Here is a 25,576-nt window from a genome sequence, read left to right as displayed (position 1 = left end):
TTCCAGGTTGGAACCTTTTATTGTCTCTATGTCTGCGGGGGCTGGAAACTTTTGTTGTTCCAGGTTGGACACTTTGATTGTCTCTAGTCTCTACAGCGACGGGGCTGGACCGGGAGGTTGGGGGCGGGAGGCCAGGGTGCCCAGGGAGCAGGCGGGGCGCAGCGAAACCTTCCCAGGCTGGAGCGCGGGCGAGGGCGCAGCGGCGCCAGGCAGCCTTCAGTGACGGGGCATCTGTGGGGGGACACGCGGGGCAGTGAGGCTCTTGTCGGGAGCCCCGTGGCTTCTGCACCCCCCGCCCCCGACACACGCACACCTCTCACCTTGGCGGGGCTGGGGGGGTACCTGGCCCTGAGGGTCTCTTCGTTCAGCAGAGGCCTCACCAGGCAGGAGCGGCGGTGGGAGAAGGTCTCGAAGCTCTTCTTGCCGTGGTAGGACCCCATGCCGCTGTTCCCTGCGGGGAGCCGGCTCAGGGGGGCCTGAGACCCCCACCACCCTCCTGTGCCCCTTCTCCCAGCCGCCTGGGGGCTCTGATCCCTGGGGTGTCTGCCAGGGTGTCCAGGGGGCAGGAAGAGCGGCTGGGAAGTTTCACCCCAGCTTCGCCACCAGATGGCTCTGTGGCCTCTGGCCCTCAAGGCCTCTCCGGCCCAGGCCCCTGGTAACCCTCGGGACCTCAGGGGTCTGGAGCTTAAATGCGGCCAATGGATGTGCCGGCCGAGGGCCAGTCTGGGGCGTCTGAGGCCCTGGTCCTTCCTGAAGTCCCAGCCAGGGGTGGGGGACACGCAGGGGCCAGCAGGAGGGGAGACTCACCCACGCCCCCGAAGGGCAGAGAGGGCACGGTGATGTGGACGATGACGTCATTGGCCGTCACGCCTCCGCTCGAGGTCTCGGCGATCATCTTCTGAATCACCTGCCACAGCCCCGCCCCTGCCTCAGTCTCCGCCCCCCACGCCGTAGCCCCGCCCCCGCCTCAGTCTCCGCCCCCCACGCCGCAGCCCCCTCCCCACCCTGCCAGCGCGGGTCCTGGAGCCCCGGAGATGTGAGCTGGTGAAGGCAGAGCCCGGCCTCGGGCTGCCCTCCTCGAGCCCCAGTCGGGGCCCCCCCATCTCCCCACGCAGCAAGTGTTTATGGCCCCAAGCACCGCGCTGAGGGGCTGATGCCCGCATCCAGGGCTCCGAGGTGGGTGTCACTGTCCTGACTGCGGAGCTGAGAGGAAAGGGGCTCGGGAAGGTTACGTGGCTTGCCCAGCGTCACACCGCCGTGAGCAGGGAAGCTGGGATTCGCACCCGGGTCTGTGAAGCCCGGGTCCTGTTTGCACGAGTGCCAGTCCCCGGGCGCCCCAGGCCCACCTTGTCATGGAGGGAGAACACGTAGAGAGCCAGGGGCTTCTCGCGCTGGTTGATGAACCGAATGGCCTCCTCCAGGCTGCCCACACACACGATGGGCATAAGGGGCCCGAAGATCTCCTCCTGCATCACCTGGGACTGGGGGTCCACATCCGTGAGGATGGTGGGGGCTGGGCAGGAAAGACGCCAGCGTCAGCAGGTGCCGAGCCCACCTGCTGTGCCCGGACTCTGCCCGCCTGGAGCCCCAGAGCCAGCCCGGGGCACGAGGGAAAGGGATCGACGCCCCCGGGTCCCCGCTGGCTGCCTGCTCGCGGGGACCCGGCAGCTCTGGGGTGGGCGGCCCTCTTCCGAGGGGCTGGCGCACACACCTATGTACCGGGTGGCCGCGTCGCCCGTGCCTCCGTAGGCGACTTTCTGGCCCTCCAGCAGGCCCATCACCCTCTGGAAGTGCCGGGAGTTAATGATTCTTCCGTAGTCACGGGACTTCCTGGCATCCTCCCCGTAGAACTCCTGTGGGGAGACGGGTCAGGACGAGGCCCCCCCCACCCCCGCATCAGGGCCACAACGGGGGAGAAGGTGTCCAGCCCACCCTGGAATACACGTGGGCGGGGACGTGGCACAGTGACAGCCCCAGGGGGCCCGCAGGTTCTGCTGGGAGCCTCACTATATCAAAGGCGCACACGCCCGGCGGTGTGGACAGTGCCTGCCCAGCAGATAGGAGACGGGAGGGAGATGCCAGGCTGGCAATGCCTGTCCTTAGGTGGCAGAGTTCTGGGCAGAGCTAGGATTACCTTTATGCTGGGGGTGGGGAGGGGACCCAGTCTTTTTTCAAGTCCCCCCCCCACCCCCCATCTCACTGCCCTGCAGCCCCTCCCCCAGCCCAGGGTCAGCACTCACTTTCAGGGACTTTTTGAGCTTCTCCACGATTTGGTTCTGGATCGAGGGGTCACAGAGGATGTAGTCGGGGCCCACGCAGGTCTGGCCGCTGTTCATGAACTTGCCCCAGGCGATGCGTCTGTTAAAACCCCAGATTAGGCTGCCTTCCGCTCCCAAGGGCGGCGCCCCAGGAGCAGACTCCTTGCTCGGTTACCAGGGTCAGGGCCTGAGGGCTGAGCCCTGGAGGAGACGCCAGGGCTGTGAGCTGTCCCCTGGGGAGAGGGCCTCTCAGCATCCACTGGCTTCTAGGTGCCAGCTAAGCTGACCTGTGACCCTGGATGTGCTCGGGGGGCCTGTGGTGACCCCATCACTGACTGGCCAGGGAGGTCTGGGGGTGTCTGGGGGGCTGGGGGGATGTGGGGGTATCTGGGGGGATGTGTGGGGGTGTTGGGGGACGTTGGGGGGTATGAGGGGGTATCTGGGGAATGTCTGGGGGGATTCCGGGGGGATGTCGGTGATGTCAGGAGTTACCTGGGGTGGGCGGCCTTTGTACCCTTTCATACCCTTGAGCCCTGCACGGGCACATGTCACCGTGCTTGGGGTCCCCTCACCCCAGAAGGCCACGTGTGTGGGAGATGAAGTGGGCAGAGCTCCGCAGGAAGCCTTTCCCGCCCCTGCCCCCACCCCCGGCACTCCTGCCGGGACTGCAGGTGACCCGGGCGCGGGAACAGTGTCCACGTCCCTCAGTGAACTGGCCCCGCCTCCTCACCTGCAGGCCACGTCCAGGTCGCAGTCCTTGTCCACGTAGCAGGGGTTCTTGCCCCCCAGCTCCAGCGTGACGGGGGTCAGGTGCTTGGCCGCAGCCGTCATAACGACCTTCCCGATGCCTGGGCTCCCCGTGTACAGGATGTGGTCGAATCGCTCCTTGAGCAGCTCCGTGGTCTCGGGGACGCCCCCGGTGACCACGTGGTACAGGTCCTTCCGTGCGAGGACGGAGACGAGGCTCAGACAGGGCCTCACCCCTGCTCTCAGCCGGGGCTCGGGGGCTGGATGAGAGAGGCCAGCTCTCCTCCCCGGGCCGCGTCTTGGCCCCGCTGCAAGAATTCACTACTTCTCCACCCCGAGGGCCTGGCCCCGCCCGGCTGTCCCCGTGCCCTGGAAAGCGGCTCACCTTGTCCAGGTACTGAGGGATGAGGGTGGCCAGCAGGCGCTCCGTGTTCTCACTCAGCTCCGAGGGCTTGATGACCACGGCGTTCCCTGGGGAGCACGCGGGTCAGGGCTGGGCCCGGGGGCCACCCCAATGCTCTGCCCTCCCGAGGTCCAGGGCTCCCTGTGTCTCTGGGTCCTCGGAGGAGTGGCCAGAAGAGCCGCGGGGAGAGGCCGCAGGAGCCGCACCCCTGCCGTCTGCAGGTGCCGAGACGGGAGGTGGGAGAAGAGCTTGGACAGGTGGCGCTCAGAGCCCCCGCCCGAGGAGAGCGCGTCCGTCTTGGCTGAGAGCAGGAGGGGCAGGCTGCGTGGACGCCCGAGCCTGGCTGGACCTCGGGCACCAGGGGGTAGGGGGCGCTGGGCTGAATTCTCTGGCCCGCAGCCTCCTCGAGAGCCTGACGCATCCAACGCTACCTGGCCCCAGCCCCCACCTTCTCACAGGCCCGAGCCCCCTCCTGGCCCCCACCCGGAGGGGCGCTGGCACCTGCAGCGATGGCGCCCACCATGGGCTGGATGGTGAGGTTGAAGGGGTAGTTCCAGGCGCCAATGATGAGGACCACGCCCAGGGGCTCCGAGTGGATGTAGGGCTCATCCTGCTGGGTCTGGGGGGTCTTCTCCACGGGCTCGTCCGCAGCCCACTCGGGGAGCTTCTTGATCACGTGCTCGATCTCCTCCAGGACATACACCATCTCCTCGTAGTAAGCGTTCCATTCGTTCTACGGGGGGAGGGTTCCGTGGGACGCGCGGCCCCCGGGGCCTGGGCCCCCAGCAGAGGCGCCAGGGCCGGCAGGGGTCCTGGCTGGCTGCGCCCTGCTTTGTGACCCTGGAGGAGCTCCCCCTCCGCTCCCCACCTCAGCTTCCCGGTCTGCAGAAGGGGGCTGCTGGGGGAGCCCGCGGGCAGAGCCTGGTTCGTTCAGCGGCCGGAGGGATGGGGGCCCTTCACTGTGGGCGCCCCAGCCTGGGGGGCCGGGCCACGGGCGGAGCTGAGGATTAGCCTCCGGGGTGAGGGCCACTCTCTGCCTGTGCTGGGGACCCAGGAAGGGGGGGCATGTGGAGTTCGAGGGGCCTGCAGGGACCTTGGACCTGAGCAGAGATCTGAGGTCACGGCGAGTGCGAGGAGAGGACTGAGCCGTGTCTGGGGAGGCTTGGACATGACACTTGAACCCAGACTGGAGCCCTAAGATCACGCTGAAGAAGCGGGTACAGGAAAGAGGCCGCCGAAGAGAGTCAGGAGAAAACCCAGGAGACCCTCCCAGGTGAGGGAGGGGCGGGGGAGGTGCCAGCCTGCACGGGTCCAGAGATGGGCACAAAATGGACTGAACCTCTCGTCCCTGAACTTGGGCTGTGAAGAGCCAGAGAGAGGTCCTGAGGTCAACAGTGGGCTTTCTTGCCTTTGGTTTTTGTTTTAAGATGTAAAATCTTGAGGCGTTCCCTTCATGGCTCAGCGGTTAACGAACCCGACCAGCATCCATGAAGATGCAGGTTCGATCCCCGGCCTCGCTCAGTGGGTTAAGGATCCAGCATTGCCGTGAGCTGCGGTGTAAGTCACAGACGCGGCTTGGATCCCGCGTTGCTGTGGCTGTGGCTGTGGCCGGCAGCTGCAGCTCTAACTCGACCCCTAGCCTGGGAACCTCCATATGCCCTGGGAGTGGCCCTTAAAAAAGCAAATAATAAATCAATCAATCAAGATGTGAAATCTTGAGAGTTAAAAATTTAAAAAAAGGACAGCAGCTAAGGCCTGGGAAATAGCAGGGGTAGGCTCACGGCCCCTCCTCCACTCCCTGCCCCCCCCCCCGGCAGATGGAAGGGTGGCAGCGAGGGAGTGGGGCTGAGAATTTGGAGGGTGCCCAGCGGAGCAAGTGGCCTTGGGCCCGGCCAGGCTGCGCTGCCCCCAGTGTGGAGAAGCCAGTGGCCCTTGTGGGGCTGAGGGCTGGAGGAGCTAGGGAGCCAGAGGGTGTCATGTCAGCAGGAGATGGCTGATGCAGTGGCCTCAGGCTTGGGCTGGAGCAGAAAGTGATGCCTGGGGTCGGGGGGACAGCAGACAGAGCCCTGGGCCCTGTGCTGGGGCCGTGGGACCTGCGGGGGCCCGTTTCAGCGGCTGCGTTCCCCTCCGTGGAGGGGTCCTGAGGCGCACGGAGGGTTTGAGGGGCAACGCGGGTTGTCCATGAAGGGCCGGGGGCGCACCTTGTGGAGGTCGGCGGTCAGCGCACCCACGAGGTCCTTCTCGCGCTCCCGGATCAGGCGCCGCAGCCCCTCCAGCTGCTGGATGCGGAACTGGAGCGGGCGGGTCCTGCCCGAGAGGAAGGCGGCTCTGGCCCGCTGCACAACCTCACCAATCGTGCCCATGGTGCCTGGGGATAGAGAGAGCGCCTGGGAGTGGCAGGAGGATGTGCCCTCACTGCCCGGCCCCTGGGCCCTGGGTCCCCAGGGCAGCACCTGCCCTCGCTAGAGGGAGACGAGCTCCTGGGAGCACTGCTTTCTCGGCTCCCTAACCCCATGGCCTGGACCCTTCTGGCCGCAGGACACCCTGCCACCACCACCAGGCTGCAGTGACCTGCGGCCCTAAGTGTGTACACAGGGGCTGCTGGGGGGGGGGGGGTGCTGGCAGTGTGCGGGGGGCAGGCCCCTCCCGGCACCACCACCTGCATGCAGAGCTGGTGATGCTCCCGGCAGACAGCCCAGCACCCTGCACACCCAGCGAGGGGGCTCTCAGATCAGTCTGGCTGGCGCAGGTGGCGCCTCCTCCCTCGGGCAGTGAAGGAAAGCCCAGCATCAGAGCACCTGCGCTGCCTCGCGGGCTCAGCCGCCGTTCTCAGAAGCACTGGTGGCTTCCTAGGCTGAACCGGCCTGGTTTGCTTTTTAGGGCCACACCCTAGGCATATGGAGGTTCCCAGGCTAGGGGTCTAATCGGAGCCGTACCCGCCGGCGTACACCACAGCCACAGCCACGCCAGATACGAGCCGCGTCTGTGACCTACACCACAGCTCACGGCAATGCCAGATCCTTAACCCACTGAGCAAGGTCAAGAATTGAACCGACAACCTCATGGTTCCTAGTTGAATTCATTTCCGCTGCGCCATGATGGGAACTCCAGAACCAGCCTGGTTTCTAAACCGTTTGTTCCTGGAACACCTATGGACAGGGCCACTCACAGAGCTTCCAGTTTCCGCCTAGAGGGTGGAGGGGCGCCTGGGCCCCAACGGCAACCAGGCTGGCCACTGGCACGGCTCAGCTGGGGGGCATTTGGCTCCCTTTAGCCAGAGCCTTTCAAATGTTTTTCTCCATGACACATCCCGGAGGTCACAGCAATCAGAGCCTCCCTACTCGCTCAGGAACAAGAATAGTCAGCAGGTTTCCAAGGAACAGAAGTACCAGAAACACCCTCAAAGTCCGTCAGCAGGAGACATTGTCACTGACATCTGCCACCCCCTCAGGAGGGGGGTTGTGCAGAAATCAGGACTTTTCAGCCTCTGCAGACGGGGCGTCCACGTGTCCAGGCACAGGCGACAAGGAAGAACACAGAGGACAGAACAGCAGACACCCAGGTGGATGCACCTGCTCGTGCAGGGAAAGCAGAGGGCGGTCCCCGCATGCTGACCGAGAGTGGGGCAGTTAGGGGGACCCTCGTTTCCGTCTTCCAGAGGGTGTCACTTTTTGGCAGTGAGCTCGCCTTTTTTTAAAAGATGTTTGTTAACTTTCTGAATAGGGAACGGCAGAAAATGTAACAGATACCAAAGGGACACCAAGAAAAATGTCCCCCTCCCTTCTCCCCCCACTGTCCCCCCAGAAGTTTCCACCTGCTTTCAGACACAGTGTAACCTCTGACATCAGAAAAAATGCAATAAGCCTATCTTGCCAAAAAAAAATTATATATACCACATATACCACGTATGTGTGTAAATATATATTTTATATACAAGGCATATGTGTGTGTAGATTTCTATGTAAGGTATATATAAATTGATGCAAAATGGAAATAGTTTTATAGATATATATGTATTTTTCCACCTGCTGACCACCCCCACCCCCAGCCGCTGCACAGAGAGGAGGTCCCAGGCTGGCATGCAGGGCACCCGAGCATGGGGTGCCACAGCCCGTCCTAGGTCTGATGGGAAGCTTCAGGGAACCCTCTGGGGCCTCTCACTCCTGCCTGCCGTGGGCCAGGCTTCCTTGCCGACCATGGCCCCAGCCACCCTGCCCTGCAGGAAGGTGCTGCTTCCCTCCCCAGCTCTGCGATCAAAGCAGAGCAGCAGCCTCTGGACATTGGCCACTAAGGCCAGGCGGCCCAGGGCGAAGAGCCTGGTGTGAGTGAGACAAGGAGGGCGTCTCCCCTGCTCAGTGCTCAGAGCCGTGTGGTATCTGGGAGGGAGCCTCCTTTGTGGGCAGCGTTATAACGGCCACTCACAGTCCTGGCAGAGATAAGCGGAGAGCGCTGCGCCTGAACGCCCATCCCAAGAGCGCAGCTGGAATTCCTCCCCAGGGCCGGGCCCACCTTCCCGTGTCCCGGCCCGCTGCACCTGTGCCACCTTGCCTCCAGGTGTCCCCACCTCCCTCGGCCCCTCTGATCCTCGCCAAGGCCTCCCCGAGAAGCAGCCCATGAAGAAGGAACCCTTACGAGTCTGTTTTACAGACGAGGGGATGAGCTGCCTAGGATCCCCCAGTTAGCAAGTGGCAAAGTCAGGATTTGAACCCACGTGTGTCTCTATCTGCTGCTCACGCCTTTAACCACGGGGCTCTGCAGGCTTCGGGCGTGAATCAAGGCTCCTCACCCACCGTCCCCCAGTCCCCTGCTCCGAGGGTCGGGGTTGGCACAGCTGCCAGAATTGAGCTTCGGACCCCCGGGCACCTGCTGAGAACTCTCAGAAGATGCTGCTGGGGTGGGGACCAGCCGCAGAGGTTGCAGCTGCATGTCCCGGGAGGTGAAGGGAACAGCCCAGAGGGTTACCTTGGACAGAGACTTTCCTGTGGCTGGAGCTCCGGGGATGGGCACCAGCCTAGGGGGGACGCCTTTAAGGCCCCTTCTCCCCGCCCCCTGGGCCCTGGAAGGCCCTGCCCAGGAAGTTTGCATAACAAGAACAAAACAACTTTCCAACCTGGGGGTAGTTAATCCTGCCTCTGCCCCCAGTTTGGGGGATTAGGCCGTGGGCTGGCTGCTCTTGCTCTTTTCTGAAATGCAGGTGGAGGCCTGGGTGGGGCTCAGGTCCAAAGGAGCCCGGGTGTTTGCCCTGGGCGTGGGGGTGCTGATTGATTCGGTCTGACGGTGGGCTGGCTCCAGATTCCCCAAGAGCAACTGCCAGCTGCCTCCTCCCCAATCTCCCTGGTTACATAAGGACGGGTCAGGCGCTGGTCACGCTGAGTGTGCACGTGGCTCCTGCAGAGGCCCCATCGAGGCGAGGTCTCCAAAGCTGGGGGCTGTCTGCCCTCCCCAACAGCAGTGATGGGGGCCACGAATCGGGACCAGCTGCTTGGAAGCGCCCGGGAAGCCAGAGCTGCTGGGGCAGGACTCTGCTAAGTCCTGGTGTTTGTGGGGCGTCTGCTCCACGGGGAAGGAGGCGGGTGTGAAAACACATCTGGCCACTTCTCACACCTCCCTGCTGCCACAGCCTCTGGGCCTCCTCCCACTGGGCACTTCCTGCTACCCTCGCCCACCAGCCAGGTTCAGGGTCCTTGCTTCCCTACAGGAAGCGATCCTGCCCTCCCCCTCCCCCACCTGGAATGCCCTGCCCAGTGAAGCCACCCACATGGCTCTGCCCCCCAATCTCACCACCACTCTCCGTCCTCTTTCTCCTGCTCCTTTTCCTCTAGAGCCTGTACCGCCCTCTGACATGCCATTTGTCTACTTATGTTGTTCGCCACCTGTCACCCTCCCGCCAGAAACCGATCTGTTCACTGTTGTATTCTCAGCACCTAGAACGGTGTCTGGCTCGTAGTAGGTGCTCAATAAATGAATGATGGCATAAACAGAACGTTTCCCCCCCAAATAGGAAAGCTGGAGTGACTGGAATACGCACAGGATGCTCCAGGGATTCAGAGGAGGGGCCCATGGGAGGGAAAGGGCGTCTGAGCTGAGTGGGCAGTGTTTGGGCAAGGAACAGCAGGGGGCATGGAACAGCAAAACAAAGGCACAGAGGCAGGGAACAAAGTCATGTGTCCCCACACGACGGATGCCGGCAGGAGGTGAGGGGGTGGCTGAGGCCCCGGGGCTGGGCCAGGCTGTGCAGGTGGCAGAGCCCGAGGGGCTGAGCACAGAGGCCTGTTTCTGAGACGCGCTCAGCAGCGGGCTCAGTCTCACTGAAGTCCAGGCTGAAAGCCACAGCTCCCAGTGAGGCGGGCGAGAAGTTGCAAGATCCCAAATGAGACCTACAGAAGGGGCGGTGTTCAGAACAGCAGAAGGGCACGTTGGCAGGGTCTGGACTGGGCGCCCGGGCTGGATGGTGGGGGCCGGGGGCACACCCCTGAGACGGCGAGGTCCAGGTTGGGGGACAGCCCCCCTACGCCAACCTGGAATCCTCCCCCTTCTCCGGGGCTGGCACCTGGCTGTCTCCAGAGAATGCTCTGCTGAAGCCCAGGCAAGGTGAGCACGGCCCCTGAGGCCGCCCGGACCCCCGGCCCCTGATCGAGTCGAGGGCAAGGCCCTGGCGCTGACTCATCCTGACAGCGGCTCCCTGGAGAGGGGGCCGCCCATCCGCTTGCTGGTTCCAGGACCGCCCTGGCCTCCACATGCCCAGGTCTGAAGCTCAGCTCCTCTTCAATCCAGCGGAAATAAACTCATCTGACTGCTGACCGCTACCAGCTGCGTGTCCTCGGGCCTGTTCTTCATCTGTAAACGAGGCAGCGGAAAGAAGCGGCGAGAGGGCCCCGGGGCCCTGGCTCCTGGTCCCAGGGTCCACCCCCCTTCCGTGAGGCCCCTCCACGGTGCTCCCTGCCTCCGAGGCGCCCTCGTCCATCCCACTTCCTCCTTCATCTTATATAATGTGTATATTCATGCCCATGATGTGTAAATACATATACGTATATATATATATATTTTCTTTTTGTCTACACCTGCGGCATATGGAAAGTCTTGGGCCAGGGATCAAATCCAAGCTGCAGCTGCTGGCCTATGCCACAGCTGTGGCAATGCCAGAACTTTAACCCACTGTGCCAGGCCAGTGATCGAAGCTGCACTGCCAGAGATAACACAGGATCATTAACCCACCGTGCCACGGGGGGAACAGCTCTTTTTATTTTTTTGTCTCTGTGTCTTTTCTAGGGCCACACCCATGGCATATGGAGGTTCCCATGCTAGGGGTGAATCAGAGCTGCAGCCACCGGCCTACACTACAGCTCACAGCAACGCTGGATCCTTAACCCACTGTGTGAGGCCAGGGATCGAACCTGCAACCTCATGGTTCCTAGTTGGATTCGTTAACCACTGAGCCATGATGGGAACACCAACGGCTCCTTTTATAAAGGTTTGAATGACCAAGTAAATAGGCTCAAAAGTTTCTTTGCCTAAACTTCCAGGAGGCCTGAAGTTAGCCACCAGCTGTCGGGCAGGGAAAGAGACTTCCCCTGTCAGAGCAGACAGGAAGCGCTGGCAGTGAGTTTGCCGGGCGGCTCTGTCTCCTCCGTTAGACTTGGACCCGCGGGGTGGCTTGGGGGCACCCCCGGACTAGAGGGTCGGCTCAGGCCTTGCCCCTGAGCTGAGTGGGCAGGCCGGGCGGCCCGGAGCCACCAGCAGGAGAAGAGCCAACAGAAGGGGCTTTGCTGCCTGGCGGCACCAAGGCTGCACATCCAGGGTCCGAGGCGGACGTTCGGAGAGGCAGAAAGCCCCCTGGAATCAGAGTCTGCCACAAGAGGCTGGGGTGCCCGCCAGCAACTTGAAACCCCGCAATGGACACAAACCCCCTCATGGTGCCTCCTGCGAGCCGGAACATTCAGGAACACCCCCAAACTCGGCCACACTGAACTCTGTCCAAGCACAGGCCAGGTGCGGAGTCTAATACTCAGAGCCTTGCGCTTTCTGTGGATGAGGATTTGTGGGCAGAGGGGCTCAGGGCCGGGACAAGGATCCCCTCAGAGTCCCAGGAGCCGGACTTCTGCCGACCAGCGGCCGGCCTTGCACCCCACCCCCACCCCGCCACCTCCCGACCCCCTGGCCTCCTCAGCCGCTGCAAACAGAGAGAGAGGCTTTGGCACTGCTGACTCTGCACTTATGCTTGTTGTTGTAAATCCATACCTTTCCCAGTCATCCTGGGGCCACCTCTCAGACTGGCCACCTGGGCAGAGCCGGCCATTCAGCTGCTGCCCCTGGAGTCAGGTGCCCCCAGCTCTGGTTTGTCTCTGGGCTCTTCCCTGCCCAGCATCTTCCCTGCTCCTGAAATCGGGTCCTGCTCCCGTCCTGCAGACACGGGCAGCTTTCTGGGCTGTGAAGCCCAGAGCCTGAGCCACAGGGAAGTGACCCAGCGTCCACGGACTGGAAGACATAGTATTATTAAGGGCACGATACCCCCAAGTCAATGTACAGATTCAGGGCAATGCCTGTTAAAATCCCAGCTGGCTTTGCAGGAAGAGGAAAGCCGATCTTTTTTTTTTTTTTTTTTTTTTGTCTTTTTCGTTGTTGTTGTTGCTATTTCTTGGGCCGCTCCCGCGGCATATGGAGGTTCCCAGGCTAGCGGTCCAATCGGAGCTGTAGCCACCAGCCTACGCCAGAGCCACAGCAACGCGGGATCCAAGCCGAGTCTGCAACCCACACCACAGCTCACGGCAATGCCGGATCGTTAACCCACTGAGCAAGGGCAGGGACCGAACCCGCAACCTCATGGTTCCTAGTCGGATTCGTTAACCACTGCACCACGACGGGAACTCCCGGAAAGCCGATCTTAAATTCATATGTACGTGCAAGGGACCCAGACTAGCCAGCACTATCTTGAAGAAAGGAGAACAAAGCTGGGAGACTCATCTCAAAACTCTAACAAAGCTGCAGTCATTGAGATTGTGATGCTGGCATAAAATAGACATATGGGCCAATGGAATTGAGCTGAGAGTCCAGAAATAAACCCTCGCACATACGGCCAATTGACGCTCGACAAGGATGCCAAGACAATTCAATGAGCAAAGAACAGTCTATGGAAACACCCTAAATGTCCATCAACAGATGAAAGGATCAGGAAGATGTGGCAGGAGTTCCCGTGGTGGCGCAGTGGTTAACGCATCCGACTGGGAGCCATGAGGTTGCGGGTTCAATCCCTGGCCTCGCTCAATGGGTTAAACGATCCGGCGTTGCCGTGAGCTGTGGTGTAGGTTGCAGACTCGGCTCGGATCCCGCATTGCTGTGGCTCTGGCATAGACCAGTGGCTATGGCTCCGATTGGACCCCAGCCTGGGAACCTCCATATGCCGTGGGAGTGGCCCAAGAAATGGCAAAAAGACAAAAAACAAAACAAAACAAGGAAGATGCGGCACATATACACAATGGGATACTACTCAGCTGTAAAAAGAGAATGAAATGATGCCATTGGCAGCAACGTGGATGCAACTGGAGATTCTCATACTAAGTGAAGTCAGTCAGAAAGAGAAGGACAAATATGATATGACAGCACTTATATGTGGAATCTAAAATACGGCACAGATGAACCTGTCTACAAAACAGAAACAGACTCACAGACCTGGAGTGCGGGAGTGGCTGCCAAGGGGGCGGGAGTGGGATGGACGGGGAGTTTGGGGTTCGTAGATGCAAACTATGATATTTAGAGTGGATGAGCAGTGAGGTCCTGCTGTGCAGCACAGGGAGCTCTACCCAATCACTTGGGGTAGAACATGACAGAAGATGATACAGGAAAAACATACATACGTGTATATGTGTCTATATATGAGTGACTGGGTCACTTTGCTGTACGGCAGAAACTGACGGAACGCTGTAAATCAACTATAATAAACTTTTTTTTACGTAAAGAAAATAAAGTGCAAAAAATGAAAAAAAAAAAGTCTTTCCAATGATGGTGCTGGTGTGACAACATCCACACACAAGGACGCCTTTGGACGTTTATCTCACACCACGGGCAAAAATTGACTCAGAGCGGATCACCGACCTAAATGGAAGAACCGAAGCTATAAAACTTACGCCAAACGCAGGCGCACATCTTCGTGTCCTTCGCCAACGACTTCTCAGATACGACCAAAAAAGCAGGGAACTGGACGACGTCAAACGTTTCTGCTGCAAATTCTACCAGCATGAGTGTGAAAGGGGCCCCCGACTGGGAGACAACGGAAAGAATGACCACGACCCAGCGTTCCCGTCGGGGCGCAGAGGTCAGCGAATCCGACTGGGAGCCATGAGGTTGTGGGTTCGGTCCCTGGCCTCGCCCGGGGGGTGGAGGGTCCGGCGTTGCCGGGAGCTGGGGTGGAGGCCGGTGGCTGCGGCCCCAACTGGACCCCTGGCCGGGGCATCTCCATGTGCCACGGGAGTGGCCCTAGAAAAGGAACGACAAAGAAAAAGCAAAGTGCCCAGCGGTGACCCACGGGAGGACCTGGGTTTTCAGAGAGACCCTCTCTCAGAGCAGCAGAGTGAACAGAACTGGCTTCACATCTGGGAAAACGCAGGGAGACGCCAGGGTCACCTCCCCTCTACCCGCCCTGAGTCTTGGGTCTACAGGGATGGGGTCGGAGAAGCTGCGGGTCTGCAGCCAGGAAGTCAGTGGGAGCCAGAAGGAAACCCCCTCGGGGTGCCCTGCCAGCGCCCCCCACCCCCTCCCCAGCAGGCTGCCCGGAGGCACCTGGGAAGCCAGGGCTGGCTCAAGACCAAGGGCAGCCCCGGGCTGGAGGGGGCAGGGGCAGGGGCAGGGGCAGGGTGGCCGGCCGGCTGCAAAGTGCAAGTCATGGTGAGCTGGGCCTGGACCCAGCCCAGCCCCCACCCAACGGAGGGAGGCAGCCAGGCCGGCGGAGGGCAGGCCCGGGCCCTCCAGGCCTGCCCCACCCCCGAGCGAGGGAAGCTGCACCCAATTCCTGACAAACACAGAGCGCACGCATCACACACCAAGCCTGGCATCGACGCTAGAGAAGTCCGTCTTATGTCTGCAGGATGATCGCACAGCTGCAGCTCTGCACACCTGCCCAGGGGCGCGGGCAGGGGCGTCTTCCGCCACACTCACCCGGCCGGCCTCTCCCGGGCAGCGTCCTGAAAAGTCCCAATACCCATTCCGTGCTTTTCCCCACGTCTGGCTAATATGCCTTGAAGCTAAACAGACACGACACATGGGGGCTGTTGTCATTAAAACAGGGTCTCCTCAAACGCAGGTCCTTCACCTCCCGCTGCCTCAGTGGTGGGCACTGGCCCAGGCAGGGGCACAGCAGGCTCCCCTCGGCCCCATCCAGGCTGCTCAGCATCATCAGTGTTAACCAGGGCGCTGCCTGGAGAGGGGAAGCCGCCTTGCTTCCCGCTTTGGACCCAAGCGCGGGAAGCCTGCTTAAACTTACTTGTGCTCCTGCTTCTTTGCTTTTTTTTTTTTGGCTTCTTAGGGCCACACCCATGGCCTGTGGAGGTTCCCAGGCTAGGGGTCCAATCGGAGCTACAGCTGCCTGCCTATACCGCAGCCACAGCAACGAGGATCCTTCACCCACTGAGCGAGGCCAGGGATCGAACCCACATCCTCATGGAACCTAGTCAGGCTCATTAACCACTGAGCCACAGCAGGAACTCTGCTCCTATTTCTCTGTACTAGGCTCTCAGGAATGTTTGAATCTTTGATTTTGCACGTGTTGCCCTATGTTTTCTCCACAAGGCGGTTCTTGGGGGCAGTGGGCGGTGGGCACCCCAAGTTCCCGCTTGTTCTGGGCTGTTTCGGTGGGTCGGGGGAGAGCCTCACACCTCCCTGGCCTCTTCTGCCCTGTTTTCCTCCTCATTCTTTTCAGAGCTCCTGCCGCTGTAGCCACGGAGTCATGGCATTTCCTCCAGTGGACACTTGTCCTGGGACCAGATTGAAGGCATCTTTCGCTGCGCACGAGCTTTTCTAGAGCCAACGGGAGCTCCTCGTCTCAGTCCGAGGGAGGAGGGTCCCCCCCCGGCCCCACAAGGGCCATCAAATTCTCGGATGTTCTTGGAAGCTTTGCGTCATTTTATCACTTACTCTGAGCCCATCGAGATGCCAGTTTCGCGTGCTCATTCCCCGTACGCGGTCACGTAATCTTCGCAACTGCCCACGAGTTAGGAACTGTGACGTCCACCTTAGAGATGAGGAAACGGAGGCACAGAGAGGCTGAGTAATTGGCCCAAGGTCACACAGCCGGCAAGTGAGAGAGCAGGGCTCAGCTGGCACGGACTTCTCCACCCCCTTGGCCTCAAGCGTGTCCTCGGTTTCGGACCTTCGGCCTCAGTGTTAGGTTCCTCGAAGTGCTTTCATCTCCTGGCTCTGACTCCTTTCCGCGTCCTAATCCTGCAGGTTTCCGGGTCTCCCTTTTCCTTTACAAGGAAACTGCAAGTCGGTGAGCCCAGCTTTCTCTGCTCACTGATGTCGGCAAAAGCCAGGACCCTCCTGACCTCCAGGAGAAGCGGGAGTGTGGGTATCTGACGGGTTCATTTCCAGTCTTAGCTTCATCAATTCTTCCTACTCTCTTTTCATCCTTAACTTGAGAAAGTAGATCCTTTTGCATTTTCCTATTTTTTTTTTTCCTCTTTTTGGCTATGCCCACAGGCCAGGGATCGAACCCACACCACAGCAGCGACCTGAGCCACATCAGTGACAACGCTGGATCCTTAACCGGCTGAGCCACCAGGACACTCCTGTGTCTCCCTATTCTACTCAAGGCCTTTAAGTCTTTTTTTTTTTTTTGTCTTTTTGTGATTTCTTGGGCCACTCCCACGGCATATGGAGGTTCCCAGGCTAGGGGTCAAATCGGACCTGTAGCTGCCGGCCTGCACCACAGCCACAGTAACGCGGGATCCAAGCCGCATCTGCAACCTACACCACAGCTCACGGCAATGCTGGATCCTTAACCCACTGAGCAAGGCCAGGGGTCGAACCTGTAACCTCATGGTTCCTAGTCGGATTCGTTAAACCTGAGCCACGACGGGAACTCCCAAATCTTCATCTTCCACTGAACGTGGTCTTGCCAGGTCCTGGAGGTTCGAGAAGGCAGCATTCTCACTGTCACCGCTTCCCACTAAGTCGCAATTTAATGTCCCTCTTGGTGGCCTGTGTTTTCTCAAAGTGTGTTTCCTAATTCAAAGCAGCTCACGTTATATTCATCACACCTCCATGGTTTACGGCCAATTTCATCAGCTTATGGTTAAAACGAGGCCTTTTCCTCTGCGTTTCTGTCTCAGTTCGGGCTTTCTTTGTGGTCACATCATTTTTGCAGCTGTTCTGGGGGCAGGTACATAAATGAGATGCACGCCTCCTGTTCACGAGACTCCATCTACTCAGTCAAAGGCTTATTCCCGGCTCTCACTGCTCTCTGTCCACTTGGCCCAATTCTGGGGGACCAGTAGCCAAACCCCGCACCGTGACGCATTTTTACGCAGCCGTCCGTTCCATGTGTCCAGTCACATTCCGTGCTGGTCACACGGGCCCGTGATGGATGGGCCCCGCTAAATTGTTTATTCCTTCACCTCCTATCTCACCCTTCGAGGCCCCCTTGTCTGATGTGACGGTGGCCGGAGCCCCCTTAGGTTGTCTGCATGAGTGTGCACACCCCGTTGCCTCCAGCGTCTCTCTCTATCCAGCGGCTCGACGTGGGAGTCTTACGACGGACAGGGCGAGGGTGAGCCTTCGACGCCCTGCGGACGGCCTCTCTCTTTTACTGTAAGGACTGGAACTTTCCATCGCATTCAGTTTCCTTGGGGTTCATGCTTCAGGGGGTACGGTTCCTCCCTCTGCCCTGTTGATGTGTGAGCTCTCCTCTGCCTCCGCGGTCCGGGGCCCCCTTCTCTCCTGGGTCTGTGATCAGAGGCACTTTTCCCTGCAATTAACCAAGAGCAAATTCCAAGTCTCCCTCCCTACGCTGCTCTGTCCCTCTGCAGCCCCGGGAGGGGCTCTGGGACCCTCCTCGCCCCCAGCCTGACTTGGGGGAAGCCCTTTCTGCTCCCCAGCAACTGGACCCTCACTCATTCCTCTCCCCTTAGAGTTCTGTGTTTTTAATTCTGAACAAGCATTTAGACCAAGAGAGGGATGAATATGAGATGGCTTTTTAATTTGTTTTCAGTTCCTGCCTCCAACCGCAACTCCCCAAATCCTATTTCCTGTCCCTCGAACATTCCGAGCGGCTCTCATCACTTCCCGTCCATTTCCGGTGCCCAGAGCCCAGGCTGGGCTGATGTAGCCCTTGGATGCTGGGCAGGCTCTCCTGCCAGCTCAGTTCTGTCTGTGGCCCCGGGAAGGGGGTGGCTGTCACTCCCCCTCCCCCACCCCGCCCACGTCCCCGGAGGCCCTGTGCCCTCCCCTGCCCTGGGCCCGGAGGGAGAAGATGGACCCGGGCAGAGCCCACCTATTTGCCCGGCTGCCCTGCCACCTCTGTGGGCACCCGGGGCCCCGCGGCTCTTGGCTACCGCACAGCTCCCAGAAAAGGGAGAGATTTTCCAGCTCCCCTCTGCTCCCCAACCCTGCACAGCACTCTCCGCGGGGTCCCCTCACCCAGCCAACAGCTGCCCTGGGTCAGCGAGACAGTCCCAGGCCAGGGTCCTCGGAGGCCTCCGTCTGCCCAGCTGCTGCTCCCCTTTGTCCAGCTCCATCAGCTCGGGTGACGGGGGCGGCTCAGCACGTCCCTGGCGTGGGGACACGGCCCTTCGTGCAGGCACCCGTCTCTCCCGCTGACGCTCGAGGAGCGGAGGGGGTGGGGGGAGGGGAGGGTAAACACAGTGCCCCCCGCCCGGGGCTCTGGATTTCATTGATTTACAAGCGCGCGACACCTTCTAGAGTGATTCTGCTCTCTCCTGAGGTCTCCGCAGGCTGAAGGCCCAGAGGAAGGGCAGGCAGAGCCCCTGGGGAGCGGGCATTTCAGGCCCTGGGCCCCTGGCAGGGCTGGAGCCCGTGCTGTTTTCATCCCCAGGGCTGCGGGCGAGGGGCCAGCAGCTGCTCCCGCCACGGAGCCACCAGACGAGCAGGGCCTGATCAAAGCCATCTGCAGCCCCAACGACAAGGGCCGTCAACCAGCCTTAAAAGGGGGGGAGCACCTGCCACGTGCTCCAGCGTGGATGAGCCTGGGGCTGAGCCAGCCGTGGAGAGACAAACACCACACAACCTGGCGCATGTGCACCGCGGGAGTCGTCGAGGCCACAGAGAGCAGGCTGGGGCGCAGGGGCGGGGGCGGGGGTGAGGAGGGCGCGTTTAATGGGTCGGGGGCTCAGTCTGGGGAGCCGGATACCTTCTGGAGGTGAGGGTGTGGCGGCTGCATAACAACATGCAGGAGTTTAGCACACACTCAAACATGGTCACAGCCGCGAACGCCGTTCTGTTAAATCGTTTTAAAATCCCACCCACAGGGACCAGCTCCAGCTCTAAGTACGCAAGGCCGGACCCTCTGAACGACGCATGTGGAGAACGACAGACAGAGCCCAACGAAGACAGCGGTAACCTCGGGGCCAGGAGAAGGCGCGACGCGTCATGTGGAGGCACATGGAGGTTCCCAGGCGAGGGATCGAATCGGAGCTGTAGCCGCCGGCCTACGCCAGAGCCACAGCAACGCGGGATCCGAGCCGCGTCTGCCACCTACACCACAGCTCACGGCAACACCGGATCCTTAACCCACTGAGCAAGGCCAGGGATCGAACCCGCAACCTCACGGCTCCTAGTCAGATTCGTGAACCACTGCGCCACGACGGGAACTCTGATGTTTAAGGCTTTTTATACATGTTTGTATGCCTGACGCATTTCACTGTTTAAAATGAAGAATTTTTTGGCCACACCCCCAGCACACGGACATTCTCCGGCCAGGGCTCGAACCCGAGCCACAGCAGTGACAAGGCCAGATCCTTTTCCTGCCGAGCCTCCGATGACCTCCCAAAATTAAGACTGTTTTCGAGCTGTTTGAGGCACAGCAGAACTGGGGGGAAGGGAGACGGATTTCCTGGGCACCCCCTGCCCCCACTACGCATGCCTCCCCCACGTGATGGTGCATGTGTTACAACCGAGTCGCCCACGAGGCCACGGCATCCCACCCAGAGTCCCGGGTGGATTCTGGACGCGCTCCTGGCGGTTGTACCTTCTGCAGGTTGGGGTGACGTGTGATGATGTATCTCCACCGTGGTCACATCACACGGCACTTTCTCTGCCCCGAAGAAGGAAAATGGGGCTGTCGAGGTGTCCGTGGCACATCTAGGCTAAGTGTCCGGTGGTTGTGAGAGCGTCTGCTGGGTCAGAGCCAGGTGTAGACAAGGCAGCCCTGTGGGGTGATGCGGGCGGGCAGCCCGAGAGCCACGGAAGGGGAAAGAGAATCAAATCGGGGAGCCCCGGGCTTGGACCGGGCTGGAGGGGCACACGGCGCCTGCGGGCGACGGCTTCAGCAGAGCCGTTTCCCGAGGAATCAGGGAAGTGAGCGACCCTCCGGAGCCGCAGCCTCACCGGGCATCGTGACCAGGGCAGCCGACGGGACGGGGCGGCTTCAGTGAAGGGAGAGGCGTCATTCCACCAAAGGCTGCGGCCCCGTCACAAGGGCGGATGTGCTCATGTCGCCACGCGACAAAGGCAGGTTTCAAAACAGCCCTTTCTCAAATTGTACTTTGCAAGAGGTTTTGTTTGCAGGGGAAACGGTCTGGGCGCGGCCGACCTAGTCTCTGGATTACGGGAGGTGCTTCTCTCCTGGCGTATCTGAGTTTGTGAAGGTTTCTGCAACGAACAAATAGGAAAAGGAGGAGGAGCTTCCCCGGGGAAGCGCGGCTCCGGTCCCGTCGGTGCCGCAGGCGTGGGGAGGAGCTGTGTGCCCGGTGGGGCAGCCGGCACCTCGGCTCCCAGGCCGGTCCACGGGACGGGACCAGTGCAGGGGCAGGGCCTGGGTGCCCAGCCCGGAGTCCAGGCCACGTGCAGGGTGACTGATTCCCGTCTGGGGGAGCCAGAGCCCTTGGCTCCACGAAGGACCGGTGGGGAGGGGACGCGGGGGGGCTGCGGCCAGAGCTGGCGGCTGGAGCTAAGGGACCCACACGGGCCCACAGGCACCCTACTGTTCCACGTGCACCCAGCCTGCGTCTGCCTGTGTGGAGAACACACGACATTCACCAGCTCTGGAGACAGAGGGTGGCAATGGCGGGACAATGACGGAAACGTCCTTAACGCCACGGAACTGATCCCTAAAAGAGGTCCAGAGGGTGAGCGTGGGTCCAGGCAGGGCGCCCGGGGAGCCGGGGAGGGAGAGCCCACAGGAGGACCACCTGCTCCCTCTGACGCCAGCTTCGGCGGGACCATCCGAGGGCCAGGCTGGACGGAGCGCAGCAGTGGGGCTGCGGCGCCTGGGCAGCACTGAGGTCGGCCTGCTGGGCCCGTCACGTCCTCCAACGTGGCCAGGGTGGTGCAAACCCGCGGGGGCCTGGCCAGAGGTTGACCAGGACGGGTCATCTGTCCACCTCGTTTGCTCGGTGCCCCCTCTGGTGGCCACTGGCACAAAGTACAGCACTGTGAGCCCACCGCCCAGGCCATCCGCATGCCCCTCCCCCAGGCCTCCTCACGTCCAATGTCCTGGTGGCCCTTCTAGGCCCCGGGCCCTCGGCACAGCCTGTGCACCTGCGTGGACTCTCTCCTGGGCCTTCTCCCCTCCACACCAAAGCGATGGCTAGGCACAGGCTCGAGGCTCTGCCCGCCTTGCCAACGGGGTCATGCACGTGACCCAGCAAGAGCAAGGAGGCTGGGGTCTCCTCTCTGCCACCAGGAGGGGTTGCCGCAGGACCCAACCCCCAGAGCAGCAGGGGTCCCAGCAGCGCAATGACACCCATCCTGCACCCGTGCCCGATTTATGACTTTGCTCCCGGCTCTCCCCGGAGACAGAATGGGCCAGAGCCCCTTCAGTTTGGGGTAGGCTGCAAAACACGGCCGCACAACGGAGTGCAGGCTTCGTATTCCAAAAGGGGGGGTGGACTCCCCGCGGGGCTGAGCCGTGCAAGCCTGCGGCTGGTCCACTCACACCCGGGCCCCACCACCTGAGGGGCTGGGCCAGACGGCCGGCCAGCGGCACACCATCAGGCAAACCCATAAGCAGGTGAGGCCGCCCTGGGCCACCAAGCACCAGCCACGCTGAGCTGACCACAGCCGCCACCCGGGCCACAGGATCACGAGAAATAGCACGTGTCTACCGCGTCAAGACACCCTTGGGCGTCATCTGCTCAACAGTAAAAACAAATTCATGCACGGTTTCTAGCAGCAGGGACCCTTACCTGTCACCTGCGTCCTGTTCATCTCAGGTCGTGGTGGGTTTAGCGCGACCCCACTGGATGCAGGTCAGGGGTGCCCTCCCTCCACCCGTTCACTGTCTTCTCTCCAAGGTGCCCTTTCATCCGGGCCCGCCCTCTGCTTCCAACGCCATCCTTCCGACGGTGCGAGAGCACCTGCGTCCACCTGACTCGCCGTCTCCGGGGCGGTCAGGGAGCTGCCTCCACCACGGGGCGGGCGCACTCACGTGAGCACGCTCTCTGGGCACGAGCAGCGTTGTCCCCTGCATCTGCGGTGCCGCGGCAGGGACTGGGCTCGGGGTGGAGGATCTGGACACAGACCCGACCGCCCAGGAGACGCGGCAAGATGCTGTGGTGTTGGCGCAGGCGGCCGCCACCTAGGGGCTCACCTAGGGGAGGGTCTGGGAAGTGTGACGGCACAGGAGGGCGCGTGACAGACGTCTGCCTGGAGTCGGAAGCCCACCACCACCACCGTCACCACTGTCACCATCACCAGTGTCACCACCGTCACTGTCACCACGTCACCACCGTCACTGTCACCACCAGCTCCACTGTCACCACCACCACTGTCACCACCACTGTCACCACCGTCACTGTCACCGTCACTGTCACCACCGTCACTGTCACCACCACTGTCACCATCACTGTCACCACCGTCACTGTCACCGTCACTGTCACCACCGTCACTGTCACCACCACCGTCACTGTCACCACCACCGTCACTGTCACGTCACCACCGTCACTGTCACCACCAGCTCCACTATCCCCATCATACCACCACCACCACTGTCACCACCGTCAGTCACCACCATCACTGTCACCACCACTGTCACCGTCACCACTGTCACCACCACCATGTCGTCACCACCACTGTCACTGTCACCACCACTGTCACTGTCACCACCGTCACTGTCACCACCAGCTCCACTATCCCCATCATATCACCACCACCACCACTGTCACCACCACTGTCACCCACGGTTGGCAGGTGCCTGGATGATGAACAAGGAGAAAAGGCCAAATTTGAGGTCAAACACTTCAGTTCCTTGTTACTGACCCGCTAGCCTCTGGCCTTGGGGACACCTCACAGAGACACCCTCCCTAGACCGGGTCTCCGATGACCCAGAGCAACCCAGGGTTTCCGTCTATACCCCGGTGGTGCCCAGGAAGGCCCCTCCAGGGCCATCCTCGACACCAGAGCACGTGACCCTGGGGGCAGAGGCCACAGGGAAGCCGCGTAGCTACTCCCCGGGGGACCCTGTCTGCTTTGGGGCTCCTCCCAGGAAAGGCTTGTCCCAGCAGCCCCAGGAGGACAGGACACCAGACTCCCCTCCCCCTACGCCCGGAAACAGGGTCAGGTGGGCACGTAGGGGGCCCTCTGTGCTCCTGCTGGGGTTCTCCACAGGCCCTTGGGGGGCCCTGCCTTACCATGCACTCCCCGTGCCCCTACCTCGATGCTGGCCTCTCGGGGTGCAGTGCAGGGGCCTGGCTCATCCTGGGGCCAGAGGGGCTCTGGGGTGGGGCCTGCTGTTGACTCAACACGGCGAGGGGGTCCAGAGCCGCACGGCCCAAGAGGAAGCCATTCACTTCAGTTCTCACGCACAAGGTTAAAATTCCAGTTCCTGCTTCAAACTCATCTACAAAACAGAACGAGGTGCTTATGGAGGATCAACACTGCAGCAAGGCCCTGGGACTTGGTTTTGCAAAGTCCACAGGCCCACGCAGGCCTGGGGGCACGGGCGGGGCCTGGGGACAGGTGACCGCCCGGCCGCTGAACCCCGCGGGTGGTGGCTTCCGGCAGCGGGCGCCCAGCCCTCGAGAGCAGAGCGTCTCACGTTCTCAGTAACTCGAGCCGACCACTTGTCAAACACTTGCCCGGCCGGTCAGTGTGCGACAGGGATGTTCCCACAAAAATCCCATCAGAAGGTGTTACTCTGATGGGCAGTGGACAAAAACACCAGAGGCCCCTGGCAGGTGAGGGATCCACCCAAGGCCACGCAGCCAAGCTGTCCCTCACTGGCCCGAGATGCAGAGAAACAAGTGCTCCCCAAATGCCCCTGACCAAGGGACTGGGCCACCTCTGCTTTCTCTGTACTTACGAACAGGCTGATGCAACGTGAAGAGCAGAACAGTCACCAGGGGTGACACCGCCGCAATCTGTGCTAACTGGCAGCACGGAAGGGAAGGGGGAGGGTCCCGCGGCCTGAGCCCCCGCCACCACGCGGCTCCTCCGGGCACCTGCGCGCCAGGTACACAGAGGACACCCGCAGGCCGGTCCAGGCTGTGGCCCCCGGGTGGAGAGGAAAACAAGGACGTTTCGTGACACATGACAATGACCCGACACTCAAAGTGCAAGGTCGGTGCATTGGTTGGTTGGAGCCCGGGCGGCGCCGCCTCAAGCTGCTTTTCTCGGCACCACAGCGCAGCGAGGAGCGGCCCACGGGCCGGGACATCTGGTCCTGGGCACAAAACGTGGGCAACACCTGGGGCCTTGGGCGTCCTGTCCTCCAGGGCAGGGTGCTGCCGAGGACAGAGAAGGTTCTCGTGACCACGCGGCAGACAGGCAGCAGCTGCCCGAGTGGCCCCAGGTTTCATACTGTCTCTGGGCTGACGTGCGTTTGTCACAGGCTGGCCCGCTGGCGAGTTAAACGTGCATCTGTGCCCAGGATCAACCTACGGATGTTATCTTGGCTCATTCTCAGGGCAAAGGAGGGTTCAAAAACCAGATGTGACAAGGAGCCAGCCTGGGACGGGGGAAGGCCCTCAGCCTCCCTCTGGCCACCGGCCTGGGACCTGCCCCCCACGCTGGGCCCGGAGGCTCGGCCCTCGGCCTGCTCGCCGGGGGCGCATTTATTCCCTGCTCACGGGGGGCTCAGTGGAGACAGGGGGGAGGTGGGGGAGACCCTTATTTTCTCCCACCCTGAGCACGTCCCCCACCTTAACTCCCTGCATCTGTCGTGTTTACTGCAGACACCTCTCTTAGCCGAGTAGGTACCTTTTCGTTTTTCCCGTACCTAAGACACCTCAGTACAAATTAGCTAACAGTGAGCTCGCGGTGAAAATGCAATCAGCATTGCCGAGCACGAGGTTAAAGGTCAGACCCCTCGGCCCCCACAAAGCTTCGCTCCCAGGCGCTGCCAAGAGGGCCGGCAGGCCCGTCACACCGCTGGACCACCGCGGTTGCATCCTCCCGCCACGCCTGGCCCCAGGGGGAGGCACTGGCACCAGGCCCACCTGCGCGCCCGCTCCTGTCCCGTGGCTATTCCGAGACCCCGCGGCTGGAGCAGAGGCCTGGCCGTCAGGGCCACACTGGCAGCTCAGCTGCAGCCGTCCCGTGTGCCAGGCAGGAAGGCACCTGCTGCCCAGGGTGCTGGGAAAGGCCTGAACCCTGCACAGCCTCTGGCCCGAGCCCTGCGGGAGGTGGGGTGGGGGAGCCCAAATACTGGCCGACACCCCTGCAGACACAGGACCAGAGGGCCACCCGAGGGGAGGGCGCGACCCCCACCCCCGGGGAAGGGTCCACACATCTGCCCCCGTGGGCGAAAGAGCTGGTCCTGAGATGTCAGGGACGGTGGGGGCCCCTTGGCAAACGGCAAAGCTGGGGTTGAGGGCCCTCCCGCCCAGGCCTGGCGCTTCCCTGCTGCGCTCTCACCAGCACCTGTAGACGCAAACAAGCAGGGAAAACCACAAAATACCCTTTACTGCTGGGTCCCCGAAGCCCTTCCCTTGGGAGCGCCCCCCCCCCCGCGGCGGGGGAGGGACACACTGCCAACCTCACCTGCTTCTCAGACTTGCTGCCTGCC

General features: G+C 61.5%; 1 protein-coding gene across 4 annotated transcripts; it reads right to left on the bottom strand.

Annotated features, from left to right (window-relative positions):
• Nucleotides 1-25,576, bottom strand: ALDH3A1 (aldehyde dehydrogenase 3 family member A1). 4 transcript variants are annotated; one of them, XM_084986445.1, is made up of 12 exons: nucleotides 25,552-25,576; nucleotides 23,224-25,431; nucleotides 5,610-5,776; nucleotides 3,910-4,141; nucleotides 3,391-3,476; nucleotides 2,989-3,197; nucleotides 2,241-2,358; nucleotides 1,712-1,853; nucleotides 1,347-1,513; nucleotides 808-907; nucleotides 321-451; nucleotides 1-231 (listed from the first exon to the last, which is right to left on the bottom strand). In XM_084986445.1, exons 3-12 carry the CDS (start codon nucleotides 5,769-5,771, stop codon nucleotides 217-219), a joined length of 1,362 nt encoding a protein of 453 aa, XP_084842571.1. In that variant the 5' UTR covers nucleotides 5,772-5,776; nucleotides 23,224-25,431; nucleotides 25,552-25,576; the 3' UTR covers nucleotides 1-216. The 4 variants fall into 4 exon arrangements, with proteins under 4 accessions (XP_084842571.1, XP_084842569.1, XP_084842570.1 ...); XM_084986443.1 differs by lacking the exon at nucleotides 25,552-25,576 and having other exon boundaries at nucleotides 19,601-24,838; XM_084986444.1 differs by lacking the exons at nucleotides 23,224-25,431; nucleotides 25,552-25,576 and adding an exon at nucleotides 8,519-8,752.

The sequence above is a fragment of the Sus scrofa genome, chromosome 12 (genome assembly GCF_054392235.1).
Source record: "Sus scrofa isolate SSC_HxYL_T2T_F1_AM1 chromosome 12, Sscrofa_HxYL_maternal_Yorkshire_Landrace_v2.0, whole genome shotgun sequence".
NCBI classification, from domain to species: Eukaryota; Metazoa; Chordata; class Mammalia; order Artiodactyla; family Suidae; genus Sus; species Sus scrofa.
Note: the sequence above shows the minus strand (reverse complement) of the source record. Positions and strands in the feature narration are given on the sequence as shown.

Coding starts and splice junctions, on each gene's coding strand:
- ALDH3A1 (XM_084986445.1), bottom strand. CDS start 5,771: ATGGGCACGATTGGTGAGGTTGTGCAGCGGGCCAGAGCCGCCTTCCTC. Junction 1,854..2,240: donor AGCTCAAAAAGTCCCTGAAA/GTGAGTGCTGAC, acceptor GTCTCCCCACAG/GAGTTCTACGGGGAGGATGC. Junction 1,514..1,711: donor CGCGGCCACCCGGTACATAG/GTGTGTGCGCCA, acceptor TTTCCTGCCCAG/CCCCCACCATCCTCACGGAT.